Source organism: Scatophagus argus, chromosome 4 (assembly GCF_020382885.2).
Source record: "Scatophagus argus isolate fScaArg1 chromosome 4, fScaArg1.pri, whole genome shotgun sequence".
Classification (NCBI taxonomy): domain Eukaryota; kingdom Metazoa; phylum Chordata; class Actinopteri; family Scatophagidae; genus Scatophagus; species Scatophagus argus.
The window spans coordinates 13,406,361-13,430,895 of NC_058496.1; the positions used below are offsets into that span (position 1 = coordinate 13,406,361).

General features: G+C 39.4%; 2 protein-coding genes across 15 annotated transcripts in view; both read left to right on the forward strand.

Annotated features, from left to right (window-relative positions):
* The first annotated feature begins 4,611 nt into the window (after positions 1 to 4,611).
* On the forward strand, positions 4,612 to 7,988 carry LOC124057792 (serine/threonine-protein kinase pim-1-like). Its single transcript, XM_046386348.1, has 8 exons — positions 4,612 to 4,796; positions 5,017 to 5,265; positions 5,853 to 6,008; positions 6,152 to 6,246; positions 6,571 to 6,618; positions 6,707 to 6,925; positions 7,127 to 7,307; positions 7,420 to 7,988. Exons 1-8 carry the CDS (start codon positions 4,733 to 4,735, stop codon positions 7,791 to 7,793), a joined length of 1,386 nt encoding a protein of 461 aa, XP_046242304.1. The 5' UTR covers positions 4,612 to 4,732; the 3' UTR covers positions 7,794 to 7,988.
* Positions 7,989 to 8,781: 793 nt separating this feature from the next.
* gpat2 (glycerol-3-phosphate acyltransferase 2, mitochondrial) overlaps positions 8,782 to 24,535 on the forward strand; it is a 96,807-nt gene continuing 81,053 nt past the window's right edge. For 2 of the 14 annotated variants that reach the window (XM_046387903.1, XM_046387902.1), the window contains exons 1-3: positions 9,172 to 9,322; positions 10,274 to 10,337; positions 14,643 to 14,704. Coding sequence is in view for 4 of the 14 variants with exons in the window: in XM_046387901.1 (XP_046243857.1) it covers positions 9,006 to 9,122; positions 10,274 to 10,337; positions 14,647 to 14,704 (239 nt within the window). In the remaining 10 variants the exon portion in view is untranslated. Of the gene's footprint in view, positions 9,323 to 9,681; positions 9,969 to 10,273; positions 10,338 to 14,642; positions 14,705 to 24,535 lie in introns of those variants that run through there. The other 12 variants (XM_046387901.1, XM_046387899.1, XM_046387898.1 and 9 more) reach the window with 12 other exon arrangements.

Sequence of the window (24,535 nt, forward strand, 5' to 3'; positions counted from 1 at the left end):
TACTGGCAGATTTCTGAGATAAGTCATATGACATGTTAAAGATGAATATTTCCTGTAAGGCTCCCTGTGCCAAGAAAAGGGTAATACCTATTCCTGGATGTTGAAGTGCACATACAGTGTTCCCATGCCAGTCATTCGGTAATGTTGAATGTCAAATGTCAAAGCCATTTCATGAGATGTTGATGTGATTTTTCCTGAAACACACTAGAAAGTAAAGACACCTCCACCATACAGCTCTCAGTTTAAAGATAAGGTGAGCGGAATTTGCCTAATAATATGGAATCCACGTTTTTAGGCAAAAATATGGTTTCCATATTATTAGGCAATGCAAAGCGTAAAACTGGTACTTCTCAGTGTGATTTCACACAAGGGACAAGTGTCTAAATGACATTTGTAAACTCCCAGACAAAGTCCTGCTTCTAAATCTAGTACTGAATGTTTCCTTTATGGGACTGGGGCCAGGCCATGCACACCATCGGCCATTTGTACTTCATTAATTATGCTTTCATTAGCTGAATGAATCCCAAATCCCCTGTTTATTAATGGTTGTTACTTTGACAAAATTAACTTTTTTGAAGTGCAAGGAATTTCATACTGAACCTGCAAAATATAAAGTATAAAGTATTCTTACTTTAACACTTAATCAGTAATAAGATTAATTTTTTGTGCCCATGCACAGGTAGTTATATACAAGCAACTGTGTGTCTGAGTGAAACTGAACAAGTGAAAAACTTAAATATTCCCCAGATGTACAACAGCAAAGATGGAGAGGAGCTAAAGAGCATCTCTTTAGGCTTTTTTCTACTTTTGGGAAAGAGCTGGCATAATGAAAATGGGCTGGTGACGCATCTCTCTCGCTCATGTTTAGTGCAATGGGCTGCAAGGTGTGAGTGTATGTGTGTTTATCTTTTTATGTATGATCCACACAAAGGTATTTCACACACCTATTTCTGTAGAATAGAATACAAAAGTGTGTGTGTGTGTGTGTGTGTGGGCAGGGGTTGGGGGGTGTTTCAGAATGCAGATCTCCCCTTGTGGTTGACATTGCACGCTAGATGACAGAAGCAGCTAATGATGTGATCAGAGACAGGAGTGGAACCAGGAGAGCAGAGTGTAATTTGACGGGGACGGGTGTTACTGATTGACAGCAGAGAAATTCACTAGATTGCCTATCAAGCAACGGGGCCACTGAGTCATGGCATGAACAATAATGAAACATGACACATGGCATCTATTGGTGCTTATTGCACGAGGAATATTTGGATCTCTACCTGTGAATGTGTTTTTCTCACACTCATGCATGGACACACACACACAGAACACAGTCACTTTAAGAGTAGTTTTACTTAACTTTTCTTCAAGCTCTCACCCAGTTGCAGCAGACCAACAAACCAGTGAGCTACTGATGCATACTGAGTCTGAAATCAGCTGAACCATGGTGAATACAAAGCATGCAATTGAAGAGTTATCCTCTAATGCCCGACATAGCTGGAGACAAGTCTCCCATGTTAATGGCATAAACAAATATAATCACACTGGTGCATTGCAGGAACAAACTCCCAAGTCCAGTCACTAGCTATCAAGTTAATTTTGTGCACACAAGTGAGTTTTGTAATGATGACAGTGGCAAAATAATATTTTGCCTCAGGCAATTATCACATTGAAATACCCTGATGCATCTAGGAAAGACTCGTGCACCAGCCTAGCTTTGTGTATGTATGTGTGCCTTCTGTAAGATGCATGTGGGTGGATACCTAATTATCGCAATATTCTGCCTGACTGAAAGTACACTAAATACCTTATTGACATTATGTATAGAGTACAGATGAACACCAACATGCAATAGATCCCAATTAAAGATATTCAAATCGTATATGGTGAGTCACAGTCAGTCAGTGCTGGGTCTGCAATATGAAGATAGTTGAGAGACAGAAAACCTGTGAAATTTCCATGCCCACAATAAATGTCATTAGGCAATACATCATTACTCATAAGCGTATGAGTTTTGCTTAATTTCAGTGGAAAGATGTTACTGTAAGTCATCAATTCCAGTAAGATTTTCGACATACTTCCTCGCTGTCAGTGCCACTCTTCTCTTCCTATGAGGTGAAGATAAGCAGAGCAATAAAATGGAAAAGAGGAGGAGATGAAACTAAAGAGAAGGCCAGATGGATATGTATCTTAGCTTAAGCTTGATCAAAAGAGAAATTCTTCTGATGGAGTCATAAATGACATAGCCCAAGCTTACATTACAAACTCGTAACCAATCAAGGCTGCAGGTGTGTACACCCAGGAAATGAATGTCATGTTCATATTTCATCCTAAATGCCAGACTTGTTATAATGTCTTTACTTGATGAATAACATGAAATTGTAACATAGTTAATTGTAACAAACCCTTTCCCAATACCTTCACAGTGAATTCCTTAAGGCTGCAATAATATATTAAGAACAACAAATCACAGTTATGCATATGGGAAAGCAGACCTTCACTGTGATGAACCTGCAGAAAATTAACACAGGGCTGTTTGTATTAAGCTTTTTGCATCTTTAAGCTCATTGTTGTGTTTTGATGGTCTACATATTGTTCTCATTGACATTGTTTTCAGCACTAGCAAGTAACTAGCAGGTAATCCCAGCATGCAGATGCCGAGGGGCCAGATATTTTACTCAGGACTTAGCAGATATCAACAGAGCAAAAAGACTAAAAGAAGTGGACAAAAGGATGGAGACATAACTCCAGATTATTTATAATACTGGATCACATCTGTTGCATGTGTGAATATGTAAAAGGGCACATGACAGCTAACACATTCCCCATCACTACTTTAGAACAGTAACAAAGGAGATCCACCAAACATATTTTGATTTATTACACTCCAATTATTATATTTCATCGGTGTTTTGTTATTTGTATTTTGTCAGTTTGTCATCACATGTTGTGTGTAGTCCCAGTGAGGCCTGCTGCTTTGAAACTGAAAAGCTCCTTGAAGAGCAAACACCTGTGCCTCATCCAGAGGACACTTCAGTAGCGGCATCGGTTTTAATGTCACAAAGAAAAGGAGGAATGACTTTTGGACCTATCAGAGTCATCGCAGGTGATTCCACTGATTAACGTACATTCACTCTGCCTAAGAGGGAACTAATCAGTAAAATTACCTTGGATGAATATCAAATCTGTCAATGGCTGGTCAATACTTGAATCCACCCACAGTTGAGAAAATCCTTTCCCAGGTGTCTTGAAAACAAGTATGTGCTCAATAAATGTGGCAAAGAGAGATTTGAAATGCATCAAATGCTTGATGTTGTGTGCACAGTTAAGTGTGTGCAGCTCTTTATTTCCCCATCTGTTTAAACTGCCTCAGTAATACACTGCAGCTCTAAAGACAGGATGCATACTGACAGAGAATCTAGAGGCTTACCATTCAGTCAATTTCATTTCATTCTGTCAAGCATGCTATTGGCAGCTAAACCTCCAGTACTTTGGTTTGGTGTTGTCTTGCCTCTACAGCTTCTGCACTTCAATATTTGAGATGAGTCAACTGTCTTTGACTCTCTTATCTGTCTGGCCCTATTCTCCTTTTAGCCTTTCTTTGAGACAAGCTACACTTTATCTGCTGTTGCTTGATGACCTGCCCTCTCTGAAGCCTCCAGGTCACATACTGGGGTGTTGCTAGTGGAATTCAAACAAGAGGGTAGCTTAGTCCACAGAAGGCAAGATCTTCACATCTGACTCCAGTAGGACTAACATTTGGTCCTTATGGGGTTAAGAGTGAAACTGGCAGTTGAGAAAGACTGCATTAATAAGACAGAGTTTCAAGAAAATTGCTGCAAATTATAAGAAACAAATCTATAATAAAAATGTATTAATGGATATAATCATTTAAACATTTTTATGATTTGACACATTTAGTGCTATAAATGCCAAAAGCTGCTCTCTTTACAGATTGTCCATTCTTATGCATGATGAATGCACAAATATGAATTGCAATGACTTAAGTTTTATTTTAAAAAAAACCCCATAGCCCAGAGCTGTGTCCATATTCAACACAATGTATTAGTGCTCTAAAAATATTTAGAGGTTGGAGAAGCGGCTTGTGATCGGAGGGTCACTGGTTCGATTCCCCCACCGGACGGGCTGGAAAACTTTGGGTGTGGTGGAGTGATTAATGCAAAAAATGTCCCCACCCCTCCATTAGCCGGCCGATGTGCCCTTGAGCAAGGCACTTAACCCCCTCAATATGCTCCCGCTTGATGCTGCCCACTGCTCCTGTGTGTGTTTCACTGCATGTAATTTGCCGGGTGTTGCATGTGTGTGTTCAACTAAGGATGGGTCAAGTATATATATTTTTACATACACACACCGAATTCATCTTCTGCATTTGACCCATCCTTAGTTGAAAGTTGGGGGGGGGGGGGAGTTTTCCTGCCCATCTGGTGGGGGAATCAAACCGGTGACCCTCCGATCACAACCTGCTTCTCCAACCTCTAGGCCACAGCCATATTGCTGACATCACAACATCTTACATACAAGTTCCACTAAACATATTCCGGAATACTTTGCTTTGGAGGTGTCATCAGAGAACATTCCGTGTTCCGTTTATCAGACCAAGTGGATTTCACTCCTTTGAGTCTCCTTTAAGTCCTTTGAACACTCAGGCGAAGACACACGTTTTGGACCGACAATCGTTTGTTACTTGTGGTCATTGGATTAAAAGCTTCTGTTGTACATCATGGATAGCAACTCTGCAAAAAAGATTAAGAATCAAGGTCGTGTTGCCCTCAGGAGTGAAGGCAGTAAGTGAGAAATCTAGGCAAACCTTCAGTCACTCATGCAAATTATCGATATGATTTCAGAGTTAGTACCTTGAGAAAGATCTCTGATGATGTTGAATGCTTTCTCCTATGTGTGTACAGTTTATACAGTTTATACATACATACATACATTATACAATACATTCACTGACTACAATTCACAATAATTTGATGTTCCCATGTGTTTTTTTCTCATTTGCAGAGAGCGGCAGCACAACTGAAGAAAGTGCAGCTTTTGCACAAGATGGCTGGAGTAGAACAAGTAAGAGGAAAGCCAGTCCAGAAAAGGACGCACCAAGAAAGAAGATAAGGCTTTCTGAATGTGAACCCCAAAACACCACTAAGAAGGAACCGCTCATCAAAATCAGAAAAGATGGAGTTGGACCTTCAAAGGGGTGCAGACTTGACTTGAACCAGAGATCAGTGTCCTCTTCAGTGAACACTGACAGTGGTAAGCAAATGATGTGAAGATAGATAGATAGCTTTACACACAGTGACAATACCGTAAAAAGAAAACAAATAACCTATACAAATTATGTAAAAATATCAATATATAAAGCAATATAAAACTGTATATACAATAAATAAGCAGTATTGACTGTAGTGAGTGTATGTTATGATCAGAGTTTAGCTGTTACTGTACAGTGTGATGGCAGGTGGCAGGAAAGATTTCCTGTATCTGTCCCTTCGACAGTGGAGCTGTAGCAGCCTGTGAGAGAAGGTGCTCCACTGTCTGTCTGCTGTGTGATGGAGAAGTTACTGCTTAGAGTGTTCGGCATTATTAGTTATCAAACACCATGTATAGATTTTGTGGATTTATTATTTCCGAAAGTTTAGAAATGTACAGTACATGAACTGATTAGATATTGATCTAAAAAACAAACAAAAACAAAATATATGATATAGAAATATCCAAAATAATTCTTTTGTTGTTATTTTGTCATTTCGGAAGCCAATGAATGGCAGTGGTGGACTTATTGTCTCCTTTAGTGGCTGGTCAATAACCTGATGGTCTTCTTGTTTTTTTCTCATGTGTAGAGAGCAGCAGTAACCAGTTGAACAGGGGCAATACAACTGAGAAAGATGTGAGCAAGAGCACAAGTAAGAGGAAGGCTGCCGCTGGTGAGGATGGACCACTCACAAAAAGAAGGAAGGGCTTGCCCACCAAAAAGGATCTGATAAAAGCCCGAAGAGGTAAGTAGTAATTACTTCTTTCATCTTTATCAGAATCGGGGGTGTAGGTCCCACATAGAAATGATTCATATTAGAGCTTTCGTTAAGTGTAATTGATGCTCCTAGCAGCTGTAGTTAAACAAAACATGTGTTTGTCTGTTTAGCTGAATTTGAGGCCAGATACTGGCAGGGGGATCAGCTCGGTGAAGGAGGCTTTGGATGTGTGTTTTCCGGCTATCGCAAAGCAGATAATCTACCTGTAAGTATAACACACACATTCTCAAACATACACATATACACACACACGCACACATACACACCATTTCCATCATTCTGGCGATGACACAGACTTACATTCATTTCCTGGAGGTTTAACCACCACATAACCATAACAATAAACATCACTTGCCTAATCATAACCCTTACCCAGTCTTCACCCAAATATTTAATAATTTACATTGTGGGGACTTGCATTTTGTCCCCATTAGTAAGGCAGGTCCTCACAATGTGAACGTGTAAACATATTTTTGTCCCCACAGTTACAGGCATTAAATTAAATTAAAGTATTATTTGTGTCTTGTAGGTTGCCATCAAACACATAACCAAAGGCAAACTGTGGTGCAAAGCAGAGGTAAGTGAGCGACACCAACCAGGCTACAGTTTTCTGTAAACCTATGGAACTTCTCTTTGTCATACGACATGCTGTTTTGATGTTTCAGGACCAAAATGGGAAAAAAATCCCAGTTGAAGTAGCTGCTATGTTAAAACTTCAAGATGGAAGGACTGAATTAGTGGAGGATTCAGCAGCTGTTTCCCTCCTGGACTGGTATGATCTTGGTCGGGAGCTGGTCCTGGTGCTGGAGAGACCAGTGCCTTGCATGGACCTTTTAAATTTCATCAAGATCAACAGAGGCCCCATACAGGAGGACAAGGCAAAGGTAAATTGCGTGTGTGCTTGTGTATGTGTGTGTGTTTGTGTGTGTGTGTGTGTGTGTGTGTATGTGTGTGTGTGTGTGGGTTTATTTGAATCCAAAGTTGACCCAAAGTCACAGCCATGAAAAAATATCACCCCACCACCCCACAGCCCCTTCCCCCTCTCCGATCCCTCACTTCCCTCTTTGTGTGTGTCTCTCTTTCAGATCATATTTAAACAACTGGTTGAAGCAGCAAAGGAACTTGAAGATAAGAGCATTTTTCATCGGGATATCAAGATAGAAAACATCCTGATTGAGACCAGCTCAGATGTGCCACGTGTTCGTTTGATTGACTTTGGCCTGAGCTGTTTCTTCAAGAAAAAATCTGCCTACCGTGTCTTCTGTGGTAAGCTATCTATCTTTGTCTCCTGCCTTTGACTAATTTACCTACTTGTGACTTTATCATGTACACAAAGCTACTTTTCATTCTCAATTATTGTTATGTCTGTGTGTTCAAGGTACCCTTCAACATGTCCCTCCGGAGTGGTACATTCAGTCTTCCTACAGGCCCGGCCCCAGCACAGTGTGGCAGATTGGAGTGGTGCTATATGAACTCCTCCACAGAAAAGTTCGATTTGATACCGCACGTTTCCTCAGAGAGGAGCTGACAATCAGCGACAAGCTGTCTGAAAGTAAGAAATACATGCTCATAACCAAACACAAATCTTTTGATTTTAGCTCACATTCTAATGGATCACTGTGGCTGCCAGCTAAATTTAATCATCTTTCTTTCCCTCCAGATTGCCAGGATTTGTTGTGGAAGTGTTTGAGCATTGGCTACTGGCTGCGTCCTACACTAACAGAGCTCCAACTTCACCCGTGGCTAAACTAAACCATTACTACGCCACACTAGGATATGGACCATACCGTCCGCAATACAAGAACTAATTATGGTCTCTTTTTACAAAAATGGGGATGCTTGGACTTTTGTGCCTTTCTTGTTTCTCTTCCTCTATTGGTGACCACCATGATATGTTTTTTCAACATATGTGGTTTTTAAAGAAAAATAAAGTTTCTGCATTTTCTATATGCATTCTCCATCATCTCTTTATCCTATTTGATCCTTTTTAATTTGACTTCTAGAATTGTCTGCTTCACAATATTTACACTTGTTGGGTATGCAGAGGAAAACCGATCATGCACATAATCTATGCTTGCTGCTGACAAAGAGGGTTAATGCCTGAACTACAATTCTTTGTAATTCATAACAAACATATGTCACAGCGGTCCTGATAGTTTGTGGAGCTGCTGGACTCCCACTCATGGGCAGAATGTTAGTAGCGGCTGAGTGAAGAGCAACATCTGGCAGTTTTGGCTCGGAAAATTCAGCTCAACATTGAAACTTAAACCTTGGTGCTTTTGTGTAGACAAAGGTAAAGGCCAATAATCGGTCTAACCTTACAGCATATGTAATGTTAGCACATTTGCGAATAGACTGAACACGACTTCAAAATCCGTCCAGACACATACAAGAAATTTGTCTCTTTCTCTATTGGCGACCACCATGACATTTTTTTTTTGGACAAATGTGGTTTATAAAGGAAAATAAAGTTTCTGCATTTTCTATATGCATTCTCCATCATCTGTTTATCCTTTTAAATCTGTTCTTGTGTGGTGATTTTTGCTGGTTATCATCCACTGAAGCTGTTTTGTAATCAGTCTATTTAAAATTTAAGGCTTAATCTAACCCGTGACCCTGACGGATAAGCGGTATAGAAAATGGATGGATGGATGGATGGATTAATCTAACCTCCTATATTTTGGGTTGTATTTTTTCAAACAAGCTCTTGAGCAGGTTGGCTACCTCTACTCGCCTACTGGATTTTCAGCCCTCGTTTGAGTCAAGATGCGTATTTTCATCTACTCCTTTTCCTCGTTTTGCGGAATATTGGTGGAGTACCTGGCGGTTGTTCACCGCTGAACCTGACCCGCATTTCCTTTTTTTCCTGAACTGTTTCGCCGTAACAGCATATCCTGATCGGTCACGACATTAAAACCACCCGCAAGTGGTTTTAATCTTGAAAAAAAATGAAAGCAAGATGATATGCCACTTCCGGCAACCATTTTTATTTGGATTAGGAAACGATTTTCTGGAAACGGTCAACAGCCTGAGCCTGAATATTTTATCCCGGAGAAGAGAGGAAACACAATCAAAACTGCGGTGAGTGCTGTTAAACGACCTAATGTTTGCTACAGATTCATGACACAGATAATTTAACGTTGGTTATTACTGTATGAGGGGCACGAAGGGCAGCTAACAGGGCCGTTTTAGCACAGGCGCCGCCTGAGCCCACTGTGAGTCAGGTGAACAGATGCTGACACACACGACATTTGACATTTAGGCAAAAGCTAATTTAATTGGTAGGTAATCTGTTTTGTTCTTTGGCTGTAAGGGCTAAATGCTCATTGCGTTATTGTGTTTGTTTGAACGGCAATTAAGCTAGCATTAACTAACCGTTTATAAGTAAACGGTAACACGTGCTAAAAGTTCACAGTTCTTGTTAGCTAACAAACAATATCATATACAGTTTAGTGTTTATGCTTTTGGCTACAAGACATGCTGTCACCACAGTCTGTTGTTGTTCTACGACGTTGCTTTTGTCAGGTTTATTGATTACACGGCGTGTCTTTTGAGTGTGTGTTCTTGCATGTGCTAAACTACTATGGCTAACCGCGCTCGAACCTATCGATAAAAATCTTCTCCCGGGGCCTGCTCCTTAAAAGAAAGCCCCTGCCCCCTTAAGAAAGTCCAGTACCTTGATTTGCATAAACCTGCCAAATCAGTCTGGGCTAAAGCAGTTCCATAAAGGTTATTTGAAGCGCATGTAATCATACTAATATAAGCCATTGTACGATATTCTTTAGCAGCCCGTGAGGCCGAGCAGAGATTTAATCGATCTACACGCAGCAATGGCAAAGATATAGAGGTGACGTGCACGCCAGCGAGAAGAGCCTACTTTTGGAAACTTATGAGGCTGACATAAATGCCGAGAGATTGAATGCAAAGGTAGTAACGAAATTAAGATGTAATGAAATCAAGGCAGCTCAGTTTGTAAAGTGTGCGTCCCATGTATTGAGTCACTGGCAGTAGGGGGGTTCATTTCCAACCTGTGGCCTTTAGCCACATGCCATCCCTCTCCACATTTCCTGTCTCATTCTTTTAGTCTTTATAATCAAATCAGACGTAATATATTCAAACAGTTAAAGCAGAGAACCTGTTAATTATATCTCTTCCTCTATATGTGTTCATGTGTGTATTATATATATTTGATTAATGATTTCAACAAAATGACCTCTTTTCTGTTGGATCAGTGTTACAGGACCTCTGCCAAAGCCACAACGGACGCTGAGCCTGAGTTAGCCTGCTCTGGACCAGGTTAGTTTCTCAGCACAAGTTGCCATGGTAGCTGAACTTGAACTTGCACACCTTGGTTATGTCATACTTAGATGAATGTTTTGTGGATTTTGTAAATGGCTGCTTTGTGCTCCTGTTTTTGGCCTGTAAATACAGGGCAGGACCTTTGTGGCCATAAAATGAAACCTTGGGGCTTTTTGACTTCTAGAGTTGTCTGCTTCACAATTACACTTGTTGGGTTTGCAGTGGAAAACTGATCATGCACATAATTTATGCTTGCTGCTGACAAAGAGGGTTAATGCCTGAACTACAATTCTTTGTAATTCATAACAAACATATGTCACAGTGGTCCTGATAGTTCGTGGAGCTGCTAGACTCCCACTCATGGGCAGAATGTTAGTAGCAGCTGAGTGAAGTGCAACATCTGGCAGTTTTGGCTCTGAAATTTACAAATAGATTGAACACAACTTTAAAATCCAGACACATACAAGAAATTTGCGGCATTTTTACAGGCAGCTTGATTTCTTATAGAAAAATTGTATTAACCTCACATGACAGCAAGGAACTCTGTGATTATGTGTGCAGTGAAAAAGAAAATAACTGCGTAGTTCCTATTACTGTGTAGATTTAGCTTTGTCTTTAGTTTTGTGACATTAACTTCATGCTGAAAGCCGTGCATCCCAAAGTAATTCCAGCAATTTACTGTAGAATGATTGAACTATAAGTGGATAATCATAATGAAAAAAAATTATTTGGTTATCAATGCAAAAACAAGTGAATATTTGCAGGGAAAATTGGGTTTTGTTTGGGTTCTTATCATAAGTTTTAGCTACATTTAAGGAAATGAAGGAAAGGGGTGATTTACAACAAAATACAACAAGTAACCTACTTAAAAATGGACATGCAATTTAAATATGTTTGAAGTGATTTAATAATATGGTTGAAATGATGTCAAAAAGAAAAACTCACATTTGGTAAAAGTGACTTAGGAGATTGAAGAATCAACACTGGCATCACTGTTTCCCCTCTATAGGGCCATCTGTGTTAGTTTTATCGCAGCTGCCACAGAATCATGAATAATGAAAATTTCATTATGACACCTTAATCAAATTATAAAGCTGCACCAAATGGCATGATTGGAGAGAAACCTGCCATCGGGGATCTTGTGAAGATGAGTTTGACAAGGCTGAAAAGTGACACTTTCAACCCTGTTCAGACTGAATTACTTATTAAACAGCTCCAGGAAAATTAGTAGTTAAAGCGGTATCTCACTGCTGAAAAGATGGTCATTTCATAAAACTGGGCTGTCTGGGTAGTGGAGACATACAAATATTTTTGATAGTGTTGCTACATGAGACCAGAAAACATGGTGGTATTTCCTAACTAACTTTAACTTTAAGCTAGCCTTTGTTCACAGTGTTGTCAATTTTGGACATCTAATACTGCAAATAACTTGTTAGCAAGCATGTAAGGAGGCCAGCTAATGTGGATAACTGCAGTCAAGTGGGCCATCAGGTGGTCAAGCCAGCAGCTGCTTTATTTTAATGTGCCTCTGTTTGTGCTGTTGTAGTACCAGTGCTTCGAGCCCTCACTCACATGTTAGAAGGTACTGACATGGATCAGATCTTTGACAGAGATTTTAGTCTAATTCAGGATGTAAAAATACATATTAGGCACAAAGTTACTAGTTAATTATCACCGTATATTGGTTTTTATATGTTTTCCATAAATTAATGAAAAATAAATTGGCAGGACCAATGGCTATCGGCATCCAGTTGTCAACAGTTGATGTGATTTTCAGTTGGCACTAGCAAAGTGCAGTATTTAAGGCAGCATTACAACATTAGTTGCTCTTTAAAATGAGCATCTTGCTGTAATGCTAATGATGCAGAAGTTTCCTGTTCAAGACTTTGAGGTTGTTTGAAAGTGATATCCCACATTATTTCTACTAAGTAAGCAAATGTAACATTGCTTAGTTTTAAGGAATTAAAATGATCAGTAACAGCTTGTATTCTACTGTTTTTTTTTTTTTTAAATTTACTTTATTAATCCCAAGCTGGGAAATTACTTCTCTGCATTTAACCCATCACTGATTGAAACACACACACACGGAACATGCAGTGAAACACACAGGAGCAGTGGGCTGCATCAAGCGCCTGGGGAGCATATTGAGGGTTAAGTGCCTTGCTCAAGGGAACATTAGCTGGCTAATGAAGGGGTGGGGACATTTTCACTCCTCCACACTCAAATTTGTTCCTGGCTGTCCAGTGGGGGAATCAAACCGGCGACCTTCCTATCACAAGCCGATTCTCCAACCTCTAGGCCACGGCTGCCCCCAATACATGATATTTTTGTCATTAAGCTTTTTTTTAAAAAACCTTCCTGATGCGTGGGTTGAGGTTAGGCAAAAAGAATAAAATGGTGAAAATGAGGTTAAGGGGAAGTGCAACTGCATTTTGTTTTTTAGCTCCATCAGGATCACATGCAACACATAATTTCATCCTCTAGTGGAGAGGAGAGGAGGGAAGCCTGAATGTGTGTATGTTGTATGTTGGTACAATATATGTGGGGTGGTGTGGATGAAGAGTTGCAGATAAAATTAACTAGTAATGTCCATCTGCCCCGTTTTCCCGAATGAGTGTCATGTAGTGTATCGATGGGTGTGCATGTGTGCGTCATAGTAGACAGAATAGAGTTTGTTCACTGAAATCAAATGAGCTCTGAGTCAAAGGTTTTCACTCCCTCCCATCACATCTCTTCCCTCTCCTGTCATTTGTCTTTGTGTGCTGCACTGATGTCTTCCCTGTTACCTCTGATTTGGCTTGTCTGGTTGTGAATACCTAATCATGCTGAAGATGCCACTCTTTCATTCCTCGAAAGCGTTATTTTTCAGCCCTCTCCTCTCCTTTCAGTTCATCGTATGCATGACACCTACATCTCCCTCCTCCTCTCTGGGAGGGGGGAGATGTAGGTGTCACCTCCACATATAGTTCATATATACAAACAAAAAAAATCCATATGTGTCATCAACTTCTTTGCCCACCCACCCACACACAGACACACATCTGTATGTATGTTTTGTTGAAAATCAAATATGAAGGATGCATTCAACTACCCAAACAGCCTTATTACCTCCTCCAATGAGGTTATATTTTCAGCTCAGTTTGTGTCTGTTTGTCAGCAGGATTATGGAAAACCTACAGGCTCAGATCTGAATCATGAGGCGCACACACAAATTGTTTTTCACTTTCGTTAACATTATAGGATAGGATTTATAGCCTTAGCAGAATTAGTGCCATGCAATTCAGAAATCCAGTAGATGATATTAAAGGTCAGTAGATGATAACTTCATACCGGAATCCACATTAATCACTATCTGTAATCCTCTGGGGTAGGCTACACATGTAGTTGCTCATTTGCTGGTTCAGAAAGTTGTTATAGAGCACTCGGGGAAAGTGGTTTCATGGGAGATCAGGTACGACTGTAACACTGACACAATAGTAGAAACATCGTTTTTGTAACAAAACACACATGTTAAACACATTCTTCAACAACATCTCGATGCAACAGTTAACTGGCATTGTTAACATTAGTTATGGATTATATTTCATAAAGCTACATTTGACTTGGAATACTTTCACTGGAAATTATATCAGTATGTAATTTAAATGTGTACTGTATCTAAGACATACATCTATTCCTCATGTTGTTTTTTTTCCTCAAATGTGTGCTCCTCCACCCAACAACACCTGTCCCCACATTACTTGTATTGTAGGTTACACAAAGCACAAAGTACACACCAGTAGAGCCTAATTAGTATGTAACTGACTAAAAACTATTGAGCAACAAGGGGAGCATTAAATGACTAGTCAGCTAATCGCATCTCTAGTAACTGCACAGACACTAACGTACTGTTCATTCACTACTCTTGCTCCCCCTTCACCTATGGCAAACAAGACTTTGCTGGTTGATGCAAAGCATATCATTACCAGTGCTGCATTGTGTGAACTTGTTTGGCCTGAGTGTAATGGACATCCATTATAAAAGTGCCACACTGCAGATGTAAGAATAGGAAATTTTTTCATCAGTCGTTTACGTATCATATGAGTGAACTGTTGGCTTTGGCAGAGGCTTGCATTCTCTGAATGCCCTTCTAACTTAATTATTGGTTTATTTATTTATTCATGTTTTTTTTTGGTGGGAAGGAGGGATTCCCTCTTTGATTCACATTAGCATTATACTTTGATCTTATGTTGTTATGATGTTCACTTAGATGATCCTCAACTTTAGGCAACATGTCTTACAATGTCTTTTGTTTCTTTTAAGACAGCGGTGAATGTGTGGACACCTGCTGCCCTCACAAGGCTTTTCTTCTGCCTAAGTATAAGGTAGGACTTCATCTCTCTTCCTACACAACAAAAGAAGCATGCAGAGTGTATCTTTGTGTGTTTAATTTTGTGTAGCATTTGCGCGTGTGTGTGTGCCTGTTGGCATGTGTGAGCCCATTCCTATTGGACACTTTCCTTTTAATAACTATGTATGTTTTGGGGGCCCTGCTGGCCTTGAGGTTGTTCTCAAGGCCTTGACTGTGGGTCCACAGCTGTTCTATGGAAAATGTACTGAATTAATCATTTAGTTGCTATTAGAGATGCACCGCTTGGAATTTTCTTGGCCGATTCTGTTTTCTGATTGTTTATTTTGTGTGTGTGTGTGTGTGAATGAGACCCGCCGATACTGATTTTCGCAGATTTCAGTTTTCTTTCTAAGAACCATAACTGACAGCATATACAAACAAAATTCAACTTTTCTTCAGTGCAAAATTTTACTTTTTTAATATAAAAAATGGTACTTTTTCCTCTCAAAATAAATTGCTCTACAACTGGAAAGAGCTGCGCATAACAGTTAACTGAAAATGACCTGTACATCCAACTTTAGTACACCCATAGTTGGGTGTACATATTTTATTTTACCAAACAAAAGCAGGTGCAAATATGGAGAAGGGCTGATCACCCAGGGTGATGAATTCCATAATTCTCCTTGGTAATTGCTTTGGTGTTTTCACTGCTCATACCAATGAAAGATAGGAGATGCTGCTGGTTTGTGTCTGGCACTGAGCTCTGGATAGCTTTAGCTTTAACCAGTTTTCCCGTTGCTAGCTTCTTTAAACTGGGCATGTTCAGCTGGGTGATGGTGTTCTACGTATCTGGGTCCAAATGTTTTCATGGTAGTTCTTTGCAGATATTATGAATTGTGAGCTTGTGTCTTTGTGTGCATGGCAAGCATATGGCTGTGACGTTATTGCCTGTGACGTGTGACGCATGCTTAAAACGGACCGTCTTGAAATCAGAGATATGGAAGAATGAATGGTCAAGCACGCTGAAAACTGGCCGATTCTGGTCCCTGGCAGGCCAATTGGTGCATCTCTTGTTGCTATGTTACAAAGGACCACAGCAACACTGCACCATGATCACTATTACAGGGAGTGTTTTTCAGAAGACAAGAAAATGTCCTTTGAGTTTTGATAATGGTCTGTTGACAGTGTCAGTTATTAGTCATACAAACAGTCAAGTACTGAAGAAATACAGATACTACTTCTTACTGGATTATTTTGGTCAGTACCTTAAAGGTATCAAATACAATACCACCTGCACATAGCTGTAGCAGCTTCCTTTGTTGCAGCCCTAGACAAAATAAATGTTTCATTAATTTAAAATTTAAAAATAAAGTATAGTGGACCTAAAAGAACAACCTACTATGTTTTGTATTTCAGAAAACCAACAGAGAGTACTTCGCATGTAGCAGTAATTGTGCAGCACCTCTTCCAGATGATCAGTGATATCATGAGCATTGTTAATTTTCGAAACAATTAATATCACAAAACTGAGCTTTGCGAACACTTACAGCTATAGCACTCGCAAACAAACACACATCCACATGCATGAGCTAACCACATGATTCTCTCAAGGGCACTCATGTAGAGAGAGACAGATGCAATCATTGCCCACCAGATACCATGAATCATTGCCTCAGTTCCCTTGACACAAGACACTCACAAGGTACTTCAAAGGACCACATGCAAATCAAATATACTGGGCTATATCCCAGATGGTTTAAAAAAAAAAAGGGATTCTCTGTACTTACAGAATAAAAATAGTGCTACTACGAATGTACAGCATAGTGGTGCATAAATTATTAACATAAGTTTCTGAAATTAAGAACCAGTAAAGAAATGCATGCATAGCTGTGAGTTGTTAGCCAGCATTAACTGAAAGCTTCTAAGGACTGTAAAATGAGATCGACTCCCTTCGTGGGACTGTGTGAATACTAAACATCAGCTGTTGCAGTAACCACTAATAGTATCGCTGTAAGGTCAAACTGTGAACTGTGTTGACTGTGTGTTATTAATTGAGGGCAAGCTAGCGCAAATAGCTTTAGTTTTGCACTTTGTGAGGGTAATTTCTGAACAGGTTAATTACTGAGGCAAACCTTCACTGACGCCACAGTGGTACAATGAACTTAAACTTCTGCTAGGCAGTGCAGCATCAGAAAACAATATTGAGTTATTGTCCTGCATGTACCTTATAACAGTAATCTACACACAAACCAGTTAACATCGTCAGTGACTTCTACACCGGTAACTCCCATAACAATGCCCGAAACAAGTAACAGAAGATGAGTACAAAGAGAAGGAAGAGGAAACAACCCCGTAATTTCAAAGCAAAGTTTTTGATATTCCAATGGACATAGCCATGGAATTATGAAATCCACCACTCAGAAATTGTGAACCTAATTAAACCCATCTCCTCTCACATTTTTGGTCACTTGTCCCCAGATTTGCTTCTCTTCAGGCTGTCCTTCACAGTCCTGCCAGATTTTTGTATTATTAAAACTGATGTTATATCCACATGTAAAGTGTTGCAGTCAGTGTGAAACTGAGCATTTTTTGTACACTTTGGTACACTTACCTGCACTATTTTTACACTATTAAGAGTGTAATTATTTTGCCATAAAAAGACGGAACAGAAAATAAACAAAGTTAACAATAAATTAGACTAAAAGCATTCAAAGTTTATTTTATTCAAATTTTATTTAGATAACACAATAATATTGTCATTGTGCTTTCTTTAGTCACAATAATCATGTAATGAAAATCTGTCGTGACAGTCCTTGTCTAGGCCAAAATTATCATTAACCTTCAAGTCATGTGGTTCCGGACATTTCTGCTGAAAGACCACAGCGCCATCCTGTATTTCTCATTTGTCCTTCTCTTCTTCTTCATCAAAAGCCCTGATTCACTGCTCCCCAGAAGCTATGATTTAGAAATAGTTCTTTTTGCACATCTAAATTTAATAAGCGAGATTGGAGGCCATTACAGAAACCTATTCAGTAACTTAAAGCCCATAACCATGAATGTGCATCTTTAAATTTATTCAGACATCTGTTTTTATGATCATTTAAAAGGCTTGTTAAGTCTCTGCCTCCATTAATCTTATTTTAGTTGCTGGGTGAGTGCTAACTCAAAGAGCTGATTGTATTGTCTGTCTCTGTTTGTGCGCCACAGTCAACTGACACACTACCACCACCCTCTCTCTCCTCCTCTTCCTGAGGTGTCACTGACTGCAGAACCACAGGAACAAGCTTGAGGGAGCCTATCGGAATTCTTTTTCTCTCTCTTTACTTTTGCCCTCTTTTTAAATCTCCTCAAGCATATGCTCTCACACAAAGCTGGTATTCTCTTGCTTAACTGCTCATTGTATCACACTTCTGCTTGCCAGGAGACAGTGGGTGGGCATCTACAGTCTTCTAGGTGCAAATGTACCTTTATCTTAACACCCCAAACCATCACTTCTTCCATGTGCCATGATACGCCCTCATGTCTTGCAAAACTTGTGAACAACTATTCATATAAAATTGTCCCAAAATGACAGTGATTCTGCTGCATTAGTATGGATCTTTTCTATCAAACTAAAATTTCGAGCTGCACCAGTAAATGACTGTCTGAATGGAAAAAGAAATATCTGCAATGCACCATGTAGTGAATGGGAGTTTTGTATATTTTTGTGATTGCTCAGTTTTTCATAATAATGGCATATATATATGTGTATAATAAAATGTGGTAAGGCTGTCCCCAGTCAGAGCTCAGAGTCATTTGAATTGTCTGCTTTTTTTTTTGTCCTCACTCCATAGTTGTACACAGAGTAGCGCAGGATAACAGCATGGCAGGCTGGTAACAATCCATTCCTGTCTCAAAATGACCTATTAATATGTTTATTTCTCTGACCTTTTGCATATCTGATGTTTTTTTTTCATGTCACAGATGATGGTCTGTGACATATCTGTTACACCTAATTTTTCACAAGCTACTTCATCCTTCATTCATTTGGTTATGGTTCAAAAATGCTGCAAAACAGGTTGACAACCGCTAAAACTAATGTGCACTTAAGAGAAGACATGTCACTATGTTGTCATATGCGTTGTGGGAACTACATTAGCCTTGTGTCTGTCCTGATTGAACAGTGGTATCACAGAATGGAGGTCCTTCCCTCGCGAACAGTTTGCAGGGAACACAGCAACCCAACAACTGACATGTTTATGTTGGCATGTTATCAAGTTACTCATGGAGTCACTCACTCCAATGCATTCAAATCATTTTTCACATTCACACACTCTACTTTTCACTTGTATGTGCAGTAAAATGGTGCACTACAAAGTCCAGCCGATGGAAAGTAGAGCAGAGCTGCAACACCAGCAGACTGAGAAAACAAAACACAGAAGAGTACAGCAAATAAAAGATTTGGATTGTCTTTATATGGCCAATCAAAATATGCCCAGATTGGCCTTGATACCATTCCTTAGGATTAGCACTGAACGTCTCTATTTATTTATGTTTTCACCATTTAAACATACAGCACAGAACTTTTGTCTCCCTTTTTTGGCAGTGAGATTAATTACACAAACACGGTTGATGTGCTTATGATGCCATAGGCTCCACTATACTCCTGTTTGCTGTAGCTCCCCACTTCACCTCTGGCAAACCAATGTTTGCTCGTTGACATAAATCACATCGCTACTGGTGCAGCAGTGTGGCAAAATCAGCACAAAGTGCAGATTTAAAATACAACAAAACAGATTTATCTGGTGGTCAGTTAGCATTATGTGATCTCATATGGCAGGGGTTGGTCTTTAACAGATAGCAAGTCTTGCACTGCAGGTTTAAATTAAGCAGCTGGATTTAAGCTCTTTAAAAACAAGAGTCCAGAACTGAAGTGTCAGTCGAGTTCCAGTCACAGTAATATGAGAGAATGTAATTAATGACTGATTATCAGTTTATCTGCAGCTGCATCCTTAATTGTAAAAAGTCTGTTACATTAGCATAGCATTCTTCTTAGCATAATTGGAAACATAAATATATGTGGACTCCTGGTACTTGGCACTCATGAGCTTTGTCAGACTGCATTTTAGAGTAGCAAAAGCAGTAGTGCGTCAGGTACTCTCTGACGTAAATTCACTTCCACGGTGGTGGCCTCTGTGTACCTAAGTCCTCTTTGGTGCTTTTGTTTGTGCATTGTCTTTTCCACTTCACATTGTAGTGCCTGCAGTACCATCACATCTGCGTGATGTGGAGAGGCTTGTGGAGTGTTTATTTGTTTCAATATCCCTGCAGGCGTCTGCTTTTTAATAGTGCATGAGCGGCTTCATACCTCCACCAAATTAACACTCTAGTGGTGTTTTTTGTAATATCTCTTATCCTACCTCGCTGTTTGCATTTTCAATTTCACCATCCTGTTCCAACATCACTTTTTCGTTTATCAATTTGTCGACTCTTCTGCGCTCTCTCTCTCTCTCTCTCTCTCTCTCTCTCTCTCTCTCTCTCTCTCTCTCTCTCTCTCTCTCCCTCTCCTTGCTTCTGTTTCTGTGGAAGTCATCTCAGCGTCTCCCCTTCTATCACTGTGCTGCCCACTTGGGAGCTGGAGTGCTTTTGCTAGGATGTTTATGCATATCACTGATAAATTGTTTGGCTTGATCTCAGAGAGCAGGCCTGCTATTAGAATGGTTTATCTGATTTGGTGTTGGGGGAAGCAAATTTGTCATTATTTTTATGTAATTAAAAAGGATTCCCGTGGGTCGGCTTTTCATTTCTTTAGTGTTCCCAAAACTTTAGGGCTTTTCTTCTTGTTTGTTTAAACATACACCACACAGTAATGAACCCTTTATAACTTCATGCTTTTCTTCCCTTTGTCACGTTTAAGTATCTTATTTAGGCTTCATATTGAGTTTTCCTTACCAATTCAGCTAATTCTGTTAGGCTTCATGATTATTGGTGCACTAATGTCATTTTTTCAGAAATGATCAAAGTACCAAGGATTAACTGATGCTAAGCACCAAAAATGATATATTATCGCAGTATTTATTTATAATCTTAATTCAATCAGGAGAGACTTCATTATGAGTGAATGAATAGTACTTTTATTTCCATGTGCATAATAAAAATGAAAATATGAGTCTTAAGTGACAGCGTGACATCTTCAGATGTCCAAAGGGGAGGAGAAGCTGTGAGCAGTATAGGAAACCCCCACTATGGAGCCTGGTCACTGGTAGTATTGGAGATGGAATAAAGAGAATGGCTTAAGAGCTGGTGTTGTAATGAGAATAGACAGTCGTGGATCAGCGGTTAGGGTGTCGGACCCGTAACCGGTGGATCGCTGGTTCGATTCCCCGTCCCGGTGTCCATGGCTGAGGTACCCTTGAGCAAGGTACCTAACCCCCACTGCTCCCCGGGCGCTGCACGCGGTCGCCCACTGCCCCGGGTTTGCTGTGTGTGTGTGCACGTCACTTGGGTGGGTTAAATGCAGAGAACAAATTTCGTTGGAGTGAGTTCCCTCCAATGACAAAATATGTCACTTTAATCTTTTTAATCTTTTTTTAACTTTAGACCGATCAGCTTAACCGGGGCTCTGGATATGATGAACCAGAGGTGAATTTGGTGGAGGAAGGTTGCAACTATTTCGCACTTAAATGACAGCTGATAGAAGCAGAGAGGTGATAAGATTTATAGTTTGACATTGATATGATTGGGTGATTGAAATTTTTGTAGGAAAATTTGATTGGTGTAGCTGAGGATAAATGATGAAGTAGAAGTGAAAAGATGAGCTGAAAGATAGCCTTCTTGATTGAGCTTGATTTGTAGCTCAGATACTAGAGTATAATAGTTTTGATTTGTTTGCCTTCATTTATTGCTGGATAATAGAACTAATGATAATAGAACACCACTGGTCTGTAGTCATAGCTGTTCTATCTCAAAAACATGACTAAACTATTTTATATGTTAGACATGATCCAGTTGTTCTTTTGTTTACATTCTTTGACAGGCAGTCATCCACCAAAGCATTATTTGCTGCCCTCACACTGACATGTTATCCTTTTGGGGATATATTTGCTGTATTCCCATGACTCTCAACTCTCAACTTTTTGTTTTTGTGTGTGCATGCTTCACTGAGTGCACTAATGGCATTGTGCTAAGTGTCATGTCCAACCCCAGAGACTGCTTTTTGTCTCTGTTAAGTCCCTTTTTTTGCACAGTTTGCTTTCCTCTAATCACACTACTGTAGGGTGAAAGGTTAGTTTCCCAACATAAAGACTCACAAGTAAAAAATGTAGCAGCTTTGCAAACATTCTTCTCCTAGAAAATAGATATTTTAACTCCAGTATCGAGTTCAATTGCAGACAAAGACATTAATAATTTCTATATAAAACAATATGTATTTCAAATCATTGTCAGTGAAAACTATTTGAAATTGAATTTCTCCATGCATTAAAGGGTTTTATGCGCTCAGCTTTTTTCATTTGGAAATTACACATTTGTCATTGTTCCCAATTGAACATTGCATTGTAAACAGATGATTAATCTTATTCACTTCACCTGTCAATGGTTTTAATGTTGTGGTTGATCAGTGTATATTGACAATTAAAGGGAAGATCAAGGAATAGTTTTTCCTAAGCTAATTTTAACAACTCATTGTCGGAACGAACATGTTGGACATAAGATATCCAATGTTTGGAATTAGTTGAGATCAATGCTGTGTTACCTTTAACTTTTGGACAATGTTAATGTGCAACCTGACTTAAACAAATTAGCTTCCCTCATGCATTGAACCTTTGCCTCGCCATTTTCTTTTAGAAAGTGAAACTATACTTTTGAGTGATTACCACGGTCCAGCTCTCACACTGTTGTCATGTTAGCCATGCATGCATTGGTGCATGAAATAGACAGGTCCTGGTAGATAACCATCACCTTGCAGATATTTCAGGGGTGGGTATAAACACCAATTCATCTAAGAGCTTTTTTTCCTTTTTGACTGTCTTTTTGACTTCATAATCAATTCACGAATGTCAAAAATCGATTTCCTAAATGTTAAAAACGTGATGTTGACAGAATGAAAAAGGTGGAACAGCGTTATACAGTGCGTACGCACAAGTTATCTTGAAATCTGACTTCAAGAAAGGAAGCAGTTGCAAGTATATTTAAAATTTTATGACTACACAATTAGCTTTGCAAGTCAAAGGAGAATTATATTGTCACTCAGAGACCAACTTTAAGGAAGCACAGCAGTGATCAGCAGTAACAAATGGGACCGGCTGACCAATACATTCTGCAACTTTACATAACTTAGACCAACTCTGAAGTGAAGAAAATAACTATGCTCAGTCTGCTTCACCGGAGAAACTCTGTGTCCACACACTGTCTTATAGAATGATGGCTTTCCCGAGAGTTAATGGTGTAGCAGAGAAGCTGCTCTCCACTGCAAGAGACAAAACGTTAATAACAGCACAGAGGAACACGATGCCACCCCCTCACTCACTTATTCTCATACAAGCAAGAGACTGTAAGATACTCTCAAATTAATTAATTAGTGAACACTGTTAAAGGCTGCGGATCATTTAATCTTAATTGCCAGTTTTGTTTCATACTGTACTTAAGTGGACTGGGGACACTAGTGAATGGTTTGGCGCACAGAGTACTGGAACAAGACAGTAAAAATAATGGTTGCTTTTCATCAATCAACAATTTGTTTGAATTGAAATAAATCCTGAACTGAATCAGACTTCCAAGTGTTGGCATAGATTTTTGTCATTCCCAGAGCTACATAACCCTCGTAGCCTTTGTTTGCAATAATTAATTGTCAACGCATTTAGGAACCAGTAAGCAGAACCGAAAAGGCTACTGGATTCTTGGCTTTTTGAATTTGCTTTAAATTTGGAACCAAAATTCAGTTTCCAACCCTTTACCATAGTAATTTGGGATGTGGCTGACACTTAAACCTTCAGGCTTGAGGATTGCTTATGACTTGCATGAGACTTAATTTTTTTTTTCAGAGCATTTGATTTATTGACTGCTGTCGGGATGTTCAGAGATATTCTACAAATAATTTATCAAACCTTGCTTTAGGGGTCAGTGCATATTGCTTAATTTCAGTATGGTTAAACCAAATTTAGGGCTGCTGTGCAATATAATTGAACCAAAAGGCTAATCTGTAAGTAATATTTTCTACATCCTTATTTATTCGACAAACTTGTTTCCATTTTGTTGACAACAACAATAAAATTGACAACAGGAAGTGAATAAGTTGAGTTTTGAATGTTTAATTAGAAAGTTTAACCTTTTTAAGACACTTGCATTTCACTACTGACCTTTGAGAAAATACAATATTACACATGTGGCATAAAGTCAACAGGAAAAGAATTTACTTGTTCACAATTGTATCACAATTTCTTGTAAGTGGATTAATCGTCAACTAAAATTTCATAATTGTGAGAGGCTAAGATAGCTTAGGCTGCCTGATAGATTGTGAGTGAATAAGTGAATTAGTGTGGAGGAGATTTTGAATCATTATTAGCTCTGGTTAGTGACTGAAGTTAGATTTAGACTGTAGATTAAGCTTCCTTATTGAGCTTTTCCTGCAGGAATTTTCTGCTCACGTTTATGAGCTTTGAAGACTATCCACTATCAAATATCCAGTAGCTTCTTGGAGTAGAGCCACCATTGAAAGCAGCCAGTAAAGGCAGTTTGGGCACTGCATCGGGGCACTTGCTGGATGGTTCCTTGTGGAGTTATTGTGTGCACATCCAACTGGAAGCAGATCAAGAACATTCTGGAGAGATATCATTTTGGGCCTGTGAACACCACAGGATCCCTGAAAAATAATGGGAGATGGAGGAGG

Bases quoted from the DNA above. Each gene is read 5' to 3' on its own strand.
- LOC124057792 (XM_046386348.1), top strand. From the start codon at position 4,733: ATGGATAGCAACTCTGCAAAAAAGATTAAGAATCAAGGTCGTGTTGCC. The intron at 5,266-5,852 runs GTAAGCAAATGA...TCTCATGTGTAG, and splicing joins TTCAGTGAACACTGACAGTG to AGAGCAGCAGTAACCAGTTG. The intron at 7,308-7,419 runs GTAAGCTATCTA...TGTGTGTTCAAG, and splicing joins TGCCTACCGTGTCTTCTGTG to GTACCCTTCAACATGTCCCT.